The 12,193-nt window shown below is 40.6% G+C and overlaps 1 protein-coding gene across 10 annotated transcripts; it reads right to left on the reverse strand.

Moving 5' to 3' along the window:
* Nucleotides 1-7,342: 7,342 nt before the first annotated feature.
* Nucleotides 7,343-11,178, reverse strand: LOC110607700. Of its 10 annotated transcripts, none has more exons than XR_006350375.1 (7): nt 10,853-11,178; nt 10,521-10,602; nt 10,263-10,317; nt 10,061-10,121; nt 9,622-9,763; nt 8,330-8,511; nt 7,343-7,673 (listed from the first exon to the last, which is right to left on the reverse strand). XR_006350375.1 is itself a non-coding variant. In XM_043955577.1 (4 exons), exons 1-3 carry the CDS (start codon nt 10,997-10,999, stop codon nt 8,359-8,361), a joined length of 438 nt encoding a protein of 145 aa, XP_043811512.1. In that variant the 5' UTR covers nt 11,000-11,178; the 3' UTR covers nt 7,343-7,673; nt 8,330-8,358. The 10 variants fall into 10 exon arrangements, 1 of the variants encoding a protein (XP_043811512.1); XR_006350377.1 differs by having other exon boundaries at nt 10,061-10,147; XR_006350376.1 differs by having other exon boundaries at nt 10,061-10,180.
* Between the last annotated feature and the right edge of the window lie 1,015 nt (nt 11,179-12,193).

The following is a 12,193-nucleotide window of genomic DNA, read 5'->3' on the forward strand; positions in this document are numbered from 1 at the left end:
TGTAGGGAGGGATAGAGATCAGTCTGGTTCCGGGCATCAATTCAATTTCGAACTCTATCTCCCTAGCAAGTGGTAAACCTGACAGCTCGTCTGGGAAAACATCTATGAACTCTCTGACCACGGGCACTAAAGCGGGCTCTCTAACATGACTATCCAGCTCCCTCACATGAGCTAGAAAACCCAGACAACCCCTTCTGAGCAACCTACGAGTCTGTAGGGCTGATATCAAACCTCTAGGTGTACCCCTCCTGTCTCCTCTGAAGACAACCTCTGACCCATCCTGTCCTCTGAACCTGACTACCTTGTCTCTGCAGTCCAAGGTAGCACTATGGGTAGATAGCCAATCCATCCCTAGAATGACGTCAAAATCTGTCAAATCTAGAACCACAAGGTCGGCTGAAAGGCATCTCCCCTCAACAAAAACTGGACTACACTGGCAGACTGACTCTGCCACTGACGGGTCACACTTGGGTCCACTGACCCATAGGGGACACTCTAACCCAGAGACCATCAAGCCCAACCTCTCGACGGCCCTCGGAGTAATGAAAGAATGAGATGCACCAGGGTCCATTAAGGCATAAACATCTGAACAACCAATGATGAGATTACCTGACACCACGGTATTAGATGTGTTCGCCTCCTGCTGAGTCATCGTGAAGATCCGTGCTGGAGCTGACGGACCTTCACCCCTGAAACCCGCTGAAGAAGAGGCTGCCCCTCTCCCTCTGCCTCTGCCACTGGCCTGAGTCGCGGCTGGAGCTACTGGCTGAGCCACACTACCAGAAGCTGTCTGCTGAGACTGTGCCACAAAAGCTGCTCTAGGACACTCCCGAGCCATGTGTCCCTCCTGCCCACATATGAAGCAGGCGGTCGTCCCAAACCGACATACTCCCTTGTGCGGCTTCCCACACTTTATGCATACTGCATTATCTGCACCTAAGCTCGAGCCACTCCCTAATCTCAGACCTGACTTGATCTTGCTCCATAACTTGTTCTTCTTGGACTTCCTGTGGCCTCTGTCCCACTTCTTACTGCCTGAAGTTGTTGAACTCAAGGAAGAAGGGTCCAACTTTCCCCCACCTAGGGTCTTGGAATCAGAAGACTGTGCCACTGACTGCTTAACTCTTCCCTCGATTATGGCACTAGCCTCCATCCTCCGGGCCATATCTACTATGGCATGGAAACTCTCCCTCTCTGTTGACCGGATCAAGGAGGAATACCTGGAATGAAGCTTCATGATATACCTCCTTGACTTCTTCTGGTCTGTGTCAAGATTTTGCCCAGCAAACGGCAGCAGTTCCAAGAATCTATCTGTGTACTCATCTACACTCATCTCCTCTTACTGCCTCAACTGTTCAAATTCAATAATCTTCAATTCCCTTGAACTATCAGGGAAAGCCCATCCAGCAAACTCATTAGCAAACTCCTCCCATGATAGGCTATCCAACTTTGGGCTCACATAGTTTTTAAACCACTCTCGGGCCTTCTTGCACTTCAGTGTGAACCCAGCCATCTGAATGGCTCTACAGTCATCAGCTCCTATCTCATATGTAATCATCTTGACCCTCCCAAGGTATTCAAACGGGTCATCACCTGTTTCATACTGGGGAGCACCCAGCTTCATGTAGTCGGTTATCTTGACCTTGCTCCCTCTAGATGAGCTAGGCTTAGGTACTTGGGTTTCTGGGACCATGGGTTCTGCTGGTGGTGGAGGAGGTGCAGCATCCCCTGGGATAGGGTTTGCTGAACCTGGGTAGAAAGATAGGGGTGGGTACATAGGGTACTGTGGGTATGGTGGGTAGAAAGGTGGGTATGGCATGTGAGAATGATAAGGGTTAAAGCTGGGGTAATCCGATGTACGTCCCATCGAATACCTGGGATTCTGTGAAAAAGGTGGGTACTGGGGTGGCTGAACAAATCCCGAGGCCTGAGTGCCTCCTTGAGACTCTCCCATACCCTCCTCAGACATACTCACTCCAAGACTGCCATCCCTCCTCTGATCCATATCCATATCATCCCCCACATCTTCTGACACTCCACCTTGTGGCAGTCTTGGAGTCTAGCCGGGTATTACAGTGGCAGAGTCAGTCTGCCAGTGTAGTCCAGTTTTTATTGAGGGGAGATGCCTTTCAGCCGACCTTGTGGTTCTAGATTTGACAGATTTTGACGTCATTCTAGGGATGGATTGGCTATCTACCCATGGTGCTACCTTGGACTGCAGAGACAAGGTAGTAAGGTTCAGAGGTCAGGATGGGTCAAAGGTTGTCTTCAGAGGAGACCAGAGGGGTACACCTAGAGGTTTGATATCAGCCCTACAGGCTCGTAGGTTACTCAGGAGGGGTTGTCAGGGTTTTCTAGCTCATGTGAGAGAGCTGGATAGTCATGTTAGAGAACCCGCCTCAGTGCCCGTGGTCAGTGAATTCTTAGATGTCTTCCCAGATGAGCTGCCAGGTTTACCACCTGCTAGGAAGATAGAGTTCAAAATAGAGTTGATGCCTGGAACCAGACCGATCTCTATCCCTCCCTACAGGATGACGCCAGCAGAGCTGAAGGAGCTTAAGGAGCAGTTGCAAGAGCTGGTAGATAAGGGCTTCATCTGACCGAGTACCTCGCCTTGGGGTGCTCCAGTGCTGTTTGTGAAAAAGAAGGATGGATCCCTTAGGCTTTGTATCGACTACAGACAGTTGAACAAAGTCACTACCAAGAATAAGTACCCGTTGCCGAGGATCGACGATCTATTTGACCAGCTAGCGGAAGCAGGTTGTTTCTCCAAGATAGATCTGAGATCCGGGTACTATCAGCTGAGAATAAGAGAAGAAGATGTGCCGAAGACGGCGTTCAAAACCAGATGGGCACTATGAGTTCCTTGTAATGCCATTGGGGTTAACTAATGCCCCTGCAGCATTCATAGACCTCATCAACAGAGTTTTCAGTCAGTATCTGGATCACTTTGTTATTGTCTTCATAGATGATATCTTAGTGTATTCCAGGAATACAGAGGAGCATGCCCATCATCTGAGGTTAGTCTTGCAGACCTTGAGGGAACACGAGTTGTATGCCAAGTTCTCCAAGTGTGAGTTCTGGTTGAGGAGCATTTCATTCTTGGGGCGTGTTGTGTCAGAGAATGGAATAGAAGTAGACCCCAAGAAGGTGGAAGCTGTAGCTAACTGGCCCAGACCCACTACAGTGACAAAGATTAAGAGCTTCTTAGGTTTGGCAGGTTACTACAAGAGGTTCATTCAGGACTTCTCTAAGATTGCAGCTCCTATGACCAGATTGACTAAGAAGAATCATAGGTTTGTGTGGACTGACCAATGTGAAGAGAGCTTCGAAGAGCTGAAGAAAAGGTTGACGTCGGCACCGGTGTTAGCTCTGCCAACTAGTAATGAAGACTTCACAGTGTTTTGTGATGCGTCCCGTGTGGGACTGGGTTGTGTGCTGATGCAGAATGAAAGGGTGATTGCTTATGCTTCTAGGCAGTTGAAGAAGCACGAGTTGAATTACCCTACACATGACCTAGAGATGGCAGTAGTAATCTTTGCACTCAAGATGTGGAGGCATTACCTTTATGGGGTTAAATGTGAGATCTTCACAGATCATAAAAGCCTGCAGTACATCCTGAGTCAGAGAGAGTTGAACTTGAGGCAGAGAAGATGGGTAGAACTACTTAGTGACTATGATTGCAAGATTCAGTACCATCCGGGTAAGGCGAATGTTGTGGCAGACGCCTTAAGCCGGAAATCACTTGGCAGTTTGTCCCATATCACAGCAGAGAGGAGACCGGTGGTGAAAGAGTTTCATAAGCTCATGAATGAAGGTTTGCAATTGGAGTTGTCTGGTATAGGTGCTTTGATAGCACAGATGAGAGTGACACCCGTGTTTCTAGAGCAGGTGACTCAGAAACAGCATGAGGACCCAGAGTTAGTGAAAATTGCCAGGACTGTTCAGTTAGGCAAGAACGAAGAGTTCAGATTTGACAGCAAGGGGATCCTCCGCTATGGGAATAGATTGTGTGTACCAGACGACGTGGGTCTAAAGGGAGACATTATGAGGGAAGCTCATAATGCCAGATACAGTGTTCACCCTGGAGCAACCAAAATGTACCAGGACCTGAAAAGAGTTTATTGGTGGCCAGCTATGAAGAGAGAAGTAGCACAGTTTGTGTCAGCCTGTGAGGTATGTCAGAGGGTGAACCTGGAACATCAGAAGTCGGCTGGAATGCTTAACCCACTGCCTATTCCAGAGTGGAAATGGGAGAATATTGCTATGGACTTCGTGGTGGGGTTACCGGCGACGTCCAATAGATTGAACTCCATATGGGTGATTGTGGACAGACTGACCAAATCTGCTCACTTCATCCCTGTCAGGAGTGGCTATTCTGTGGACAAACTGGCGCAGGTGTTTATTGATGAAGTGGTCAGGTTGCATAGGGCTCCTGTTTCAATAGTGTCTGATAGAGGACCCCAGTTCACCTCCAGGTTTTGGCGGAGTCTGCAGAATGCTATGGATACCAGGTTGGATTTCAGCACTGCTTTCCATCCTCAGACGGACGGACAATCAGAGAGGACCATCCAGACGATAGAAGATATGCTCAGAATGTGTGTGCTAGATTTTGGCGGTTCTTGGAGGCAGCATCTACCTTTGGTGGAGTTTTCCTACAATAACAGCTATCATGCTAGCATAGGGATGGCTCCATATAAAGCTTTGTATGGAAGGAAGTGCAGGTCACCTGTCTGCTGGGAAGAAGTTGGAGAAAGGGCCTTGGCAGGACCTGAGCTAGTAGAGATCACCAGCAGAGTAGTGCCCATAATCAGAGAAAGGATCAGAACGGCTGTGAGTAGGCAAAAGAGTTATGCAGATATCCGCAGAAGGCAAGTAGAATTTCAGGAGGGGGATTTGGTATTGCTCAAGGTGTCTCCTATGAAAGGGGTGATTCGGTTCGGAAAGAAAGGTAAGCTAGCTCCACGGTACGTCGGACCCTTCGAAATCTTGCAGAAGATTGGGAGTGTATCGTACAAGTTGGACTTACCTGCTTCAATGGAAAGAATCCATCTGGTTTTCCATGTTTCCATGTTACGGAAGTTCGTGTCGGATCCGGGCAAGGTTGTTAGTGAGCCTGATGTGGAGATCCTTGGAGATCTCACCTATGTTGAGCAGCCGGTGCGGATCCTAGACACCCAGATCAGAAAGCTAAGGAACAAGGAAATCCCGATGGTGAAAGTCCTTTGGAATCACCACAACATCGAAGAGTGTACTTGGGAGACACGGGAGTCCATGCTTCAGCAATATCCTCATCTCTTCTAATGTGAGTGTTATGTGTTTTGTATGTATATTTATGTTTTATATTATGCTATACATGTGCTAGTTGAGGAACATTCGGGAACGAATGTTCTTAAGGGGGAGAATGTAATACCCGGCTAGACTCCGGTATCAGAATTCCTACCATCCGATGGAATCTCGGATGTCGGAAACCTCTAAAAGGGTAAAATCATATTTTTACAAAATGTTTTCATGTATCTTATGGTTTTAAGTAAGAAAGAAATTGAGTTTTGAATGAAAAAGACCAAGAAGGCATTTCCAGGTTCGGTCGCCGAACATGGGATAGTTTAGGGGCCAAGTTAGGCTTTCGAAAGTGGCCCAGGTTTGGCCGCCGAACCTCATGTTCGGCCGCCGAACTTGCATGAGATTTGGAGGCATCTTCGGCTTCCGAAGATGGCCTGGCCAGCCCCTATAAAAGGCCCCATGGCCGAAAATGGGCGAGTTTTCTTCCCCATTTCCGGCCAGAGGTGAGTCCATGCCCTCCCATGGTTGGTTTTGATGTTCTTCCTCAAATCTTTCAAGTTTTAACAAGTGGTTGCTTGGTTTTTGAATTTTTTGAAGCTAAGATCAAGTTTTGGAGCTTGGAGACCCAAGGAGCTAGATTTCTCCCATCTCCAAGTTAGGATCGTCTCTCCTCTCGATCTTCAAGAGGTAAGCTTAGATCCTACCTTTCTTGTATGTTTTAAGCAAATTTTATGAAAATTTATGGGGTAGAAATGCATGTTAGGGTTAATGTTGAGTTATGGGTAATGTATGTTGTTTGAGTTGCTTTATGTGTTTGTGTTGGGGTTTAGGATAGTTTGAGACCCCTATATGCTTATTTGCTTGTGGATGCATGTTGTAGAATAGCTAAATGCATGTTTGAATGGTTTGGAAGGCAAAATGTGCATAGGATGGTTGAGTTCTGCCACTTTGGGAGAACTCAGGTTCGGCAGTCGAAGCAACTTTCGGCCGCCAAACCTGCCTGTGGAGGCAAGCTTTCGGCTGCTGAACCCTGCTCCCGAAAGCTGGACTTTTGGCTCTGGAAGGGAGTTTCCGCCGAAGGTGCCGCCGAACATGTATGAGTTTCGTCTTTGGAAGGGACTTTCGGCCGCCGAAGGTGCTGCCGAAAGTGACTGAGTTTCGGCTCTGGAGGGACTTTCGGCCGCCGAACCTGCCACCGAAAGTGCCCTGTTCAGCCTTCCTTTGCATGTTTTCTATGATTGTTTTAAGGTGTTTTAGGGGGTTTTTGGGGAGTATTTTAGAGTCATGTTCATGTATGTTTGGTCCCTCATTTGAGTCCACCTGTGTAGGTTCCACTACAAAAAACAGTGATTTAGCGACCAAAATTTTGGTCGCTAAAAGGTAGAATTTGGTCGCTATTATGAAATAGTGACCATTTAGCGACCAAAATGAAATGGTCGGTGTTTGGCCAGTCGCTAAATTTTTGGCGAAAATCTTCAAATTGGTCACTAAAATAGCGACCAATCAGCGACCATTTTTTGGTCGCTAATTTGGTGTCATGGCAAATTAGGTATTAGAAATATTAGTCGCTGTGTGGAAGTAAAGTGGTCGTTAAATTTTGGTCGCTAAATGGTCGCTGTTTTGGTCGCTAATTTGGTCGCTATTTCGTTGTTATTTAATCGCCTCAGAGGAGAGCATTTAATCGCTATGTGGAAGTAAATTGGTCGTTAAATTTTGGTCGCTATTTCGTTGTTATTTGGTCGCCTCAGGAAAGAGCATTTAGTCGCTATTTCGTCGCAAATTAATAGTAAAATAAAAAAAATATTTGTTATTTAATTTGCTTTTGTGGCTGATTAGTCACTAATAAATGCATTTAAATCTGATTCATATCATTTTTCCAATAAATTCATAAACCTGCTATAATATCAATATGTACACACACATTCCAATACATAAAACATCAAAGACAATATATACACATCAACTTCATTTTATAATTCTGCAATCTAATAGTTTAAAACATTATTATAGTTCAAAACTAAGAAACTTAAAATATCTCAAAATACATAATGGATCCAAATAGTATCAAATTCATATCATAAAATATACCTTTATGCTTCCCTTATTATGTATTATACAGAGTTATATTTTTTAATGCGGTCTAACCAGTTTCTAATTGGTACACAATAAAGCGTTCCAAGTGCCAAAGGCACACTACATCTATTGTAAAAGAACGAGTCCAGCAAGCAACAAACAAGCATCTCTTCAAGTACATAAATTTTTGCCATCTGGAAGTTACTTTAATATACAGAGTCATCCGGCTAAAATATCACTGCATTACTCCCAATCAGCATCAAAGAAACCAGTATCTTTCATTTCTGAATAGTATACATTCTCCAGATGCAAATCACCTGTCACAAATAAATAAAATATAATATCAGCTAACATTTTCGACACCTCCACTTGGGTATACCAATTTCTACTATATGCTACTACGATTCTAATATAGCAGCATAAGGGCACAAACCATATCACATCAGTTGAGAAGTCCTGAAACTTGTTCCATGCCACCCATGATTGCAAATGGCATAAGGTTCTACCCAAAATATTAAAATATATTTGAATATAAAAGAAGATAATGAAAAATTAATAATACTACTACTACTAATAATAAAAGTAGTATCGTAAAACAAGAATCAAAATGCAATATGGTAAGACACCTCAAACTCCACATACTAATACATCATTGGATCCAAAGATATAATGCTGAACAGCTAAATCACTTTATTTATGAAACAGGAAGCACAACCAAGCTAGCCAACACGAATCACAGTAAGATGGTGAGCGTACCAGCTGCTGTTACCATATTTTCCCAAAATTTTCCTTATTATTTAAATAAGACTAGAAAAAGACGCATGAGATAAAATATAAAAAAGCCCATAAAATAGTATAGGTTATACATTTAGTGATGCAACTTTCAACATTGTGAAGCCTACGACCACGAGCTTATACATTCTCACAATTCATCGTTTCCAAAATAAAGCTAGAAGAAATTGAAAAAACAAACCCATAAGGCACATTGATTTTGATCTAAGTTCAAGAGGCTGCAAAAGTTTGTGCTTCAGTTTTGCCATCTAAACCCACAGAGCTATCAGCTGATGGTGGCACATAAATACGTGCTTTCTTCAGAATTTCAGCAACAACCCCATGCCTCCGCTTACTTAAGGGCCTAGAAGGATCCAGTCTAACCTGATATCATATGACATTTGCAAGAAAGATATTCATAGTCATTATCCAAATATTAAAGGCTAGCACTTAATTTAAAAAGATAACAATAAAAGTAAATATGAAGTTGGAATTACTCATTTTATTACAGACAGCAAACAAGAAGAAAATAAAGGGCTAGCCGGAGACGACAAAGAGGGGGTTGAAAACAAATGCATTTCTACTTCCCACCATTTACTCTATAATCATATGACGCATTACTAAAGTTTCATCACAGTCCCTTTGTTCATAATGCTAAAAGGTAGACAACATTATAATCACAGCAATTACATAGAAGTAAGGCATTTAAACCAACACAAGGCATGGCAGAACAAGAAGGCCACACGAAATGAAGCGCAATTACTTCTATATGATTTAAAAGTTGTTGGCAGTTTATCTCAAATCTTTGTGCCTTTACAGCTCCTCCCACATTACAAGTGCCTTTTCACTACTATTCCATTGATAGAAGATAGATGTGATAGGGCTCTAACAAAAAAAAAAAACGATGGGAACTGCATAGCATTTCTAAACCATATCGTTTTATGTGATTAGATTAGGACCATGTATCCTGATTAGTTGAGATAATGTTTCACCATCCTGGCTATTAGGGCGCATATGGAATCACAAACCGGAGTACTTCCATTTGTTTGTATATGTTTCCACTTTGTTAACTACTGTCCACAATTTTGATGATAGCTACCATAAGGTAAATGGGGTTAGAATTTTAATCACAAGTAGTACAGTATGTAAGAATTTCAAGGAATAATGACTAAAAACAGCTAACAGAAGTAGCAGCCATTAAATTGATTTTAAGTGACCAAATAGCAAATAATCAGATTAATAATCAAATAATCAAATTAATAGTCCATAAAGAAATAATCAAATAATCAGATTAATAATCAAATAATCAGACTTTAAGTGTCATTTTTTTTTATTTTTGGTTAATGTAAGTGCCATTAAAAATTTTTTTAGAAAATGTTCTCTAATAAAATAATTTAGTTTCCATTGTTTAATTTAATAACCATCATATCATTTGCAGAGACAGTAAGATAAGACTCTTCCAATAAAAAAATTTATAAAAAAAAAGAACCCTACTTGCCTGGAGAATGCGCAAGAATACACCACTTTGGGTCACAGCTCCTGAACAAGAACAATTCATGAGAAAACCACCTTTCTTTGCCAATCCCAATGCTAATGAATTCAGATTTCTGTACATGCCTGATGCACTTTGTAAAACCTGATTTAAAAAAAACTCCAAAAAATTAATAACTGCTGACAAAATGTGTGGGATAAGCGAAGAAAGCGAAAATTAACAGCTACTTCAGGCAATCAGAACAACATAATACTCATTGTAAAGAGAACTGAATTGCAGGAGAAACCAAATAATTAGTGATACCAGAATTATCTCTAAAGCTGCCAGGCTTCAATTTTGGACCCAAATCATGTTCAAAACATAATCAAGATGACATTATTTCAAAACCAACCAATTTGCAATAAAATTTCTGATAATTGCACAAGCAACAAATAATCTTACATGAATTTCAACTATTCTGCAGAATTTTTATTCTGCACAACCAAAGGGTTTTAATCAAGACCTGCAGAATAAAAACATAATCAAGACCTGCATATCCAACGATACATGAGTTTTCAAAACCTGCAGAATAAAAATTATAAGAGATATGATAATACTAATATAATGAAGTATGATATCAATTAAGTAGAATAAGCAAAATTACACTATTGATTTCTGCATAATTGCATGGAAAGGACAAACTTGATTCAACATGAAGGCTGCAGAACCAGAAATGCAGCTAGCTTATGATCAAACTTCCAAGTGTAAGATAAAAATTAAAAATAACAACAAAAAAAAAGATATTTAGTATTATCATGAATTTTTCCAAATTACGAGATATATATTTTCCTATACATGCTAAAAAGCTGCATAAATAACACTATAGTAAATTTCAAAAAAAAAAAAGAGAAATTAAATGCACCTTAAATGCTAACACAAGGGAGCAAGGTAATCAAATGCAGCAGATGACAAACAGTGACTTCTTCAGTTTCACATCAAAGCTTCTGCAGAAGTCGTTCATAATCAGGTAAGCCAAAAGTGATGTATCTAAGACTCTTAGTACAATAGCTGGACTCACCATATTAGCTTCTCAAAATTTCTAATTTCACACAATTCTTGGAATCACACTCTTTCAACACATTTATATAAAAAAAATCAAATATAACTTCTAAATTTAAGAAATAGAAAAAAAAAATCAAAGGAATCAAAGTGATAAAATAAATATTCAAATTTACAAAGCAAGGATTCACTTACAGAGTTAAGGAGAGAGAAGCAATAGAAATCCAAGAGAGAAAGCGAAGGAGCGAGCGAGAGAGACCGAGCGAGAGAGAGAGAGCGAGAGAGACCGAGCGAGAGAGAGAGAGCGAGAGAGACCGAGAGAGACCGAGCGAGAGAGACCATATGAGAGCGAGCGAGAGAGAGAGAGCAGGGAGGAGAGGAGAAGGGGGAGAGAGAGCACAAGTGAGTTAGAGTAAGGGAGAGGGATGTCGGTCATGAGTAAGGGAAGAATGTGAGTGAGGAAAGTGGCTGTCGGCAGTAAGGAGAGTGAGTGAGGGATGCAATGTGATTTTAGAATTAGGGTTTCAATATAAAATTGTATTTTTTTAAATTAACTTAATATAATAGATAATAATAATTTAAATTGAGTAGAATTAATAACAATAACTTAATTAGATATACATATACACTGATAAAGATATATAATAATAAAAAAATAGTTTACAACTTAACTAAAAAATATATTTAAAAAAACTATTAGGACTTTTTATTTTAGAAATGTATTAGTTTTCAATTAAAAATTAAGTAATTTTTTAAGTTACTTGTTCAATTAAAAATTAATTACTTAATTTTTTAAGTTAAAATAAATTAATTAATTTTTTAAGTTAAAATTAATTAATTAATTTTTTTAGTTAAAATAATTAAAGATTTAGTCGTGTTTTGTTCCTCTTTAATCATAATATTTAGATCTCACAAACCTTAGAAAGCACACATCTGAAATCACAATTTCAAAATATCCATCCAAACCTGCAGTGACAGAGGACACGGCGAGGAGCAGCACCAGATGGCAAGACTGGAGCAGAGGAAGCGGCGGAGAAGAGCAAAGAAGCAAGCAGACCAGCGGACGCAGGAACCGGATGCAGAACGACGTTGACAGCGTGGAGCAGAGGAACGATCGGCGGGAGGCGCACGGCTGTACCAGACGAGTGACGGAGAGGCCGAATGGGGGAGGGGAGGGCGGCAATAGACTTGGGAGTTGAGAGAGATTTAGGGTTGGAATTTAAGGGTTCTTTTGATAGCAGATTTGTTTATTTAGGTTTATTTTTTATCTTTCAATTAAGATTTTATTTTTATAGTTTATATTATTTAAAATGTTTTATACTATATGTTTATTAATTTTGTCTTTAATAGTATAATTTTTTTAAAGATAAATAATATAGTTTTATTGTATTAAAATATTATACTGTATTAATTTACAATAACAATATTTTAAATTATTTTTTAAAATAAAGTAAAATTATAAAAAAATATTTTAACAGTATATTTAATCTTAATTTAAAATTTTAAATAAAATAAAATTTAATTAAAAATTAAATT

Source organism: Manihot esculenta, chromosome 4 (genome assembly GCF_001659605.2).
Source record: "Manihot esculenta cultivar AM560-2 chromosome 4, M.esculenta_v8, whole genome shotgun sequence".
NCBI classification, from domain to species: domain Eukaryota; kingdom Viridiplantae; phylum Streptophyta; class Magnoliopsida; order Malpighiales; family Euphorbiaceae; genus Manihot; species Manihot esculenta.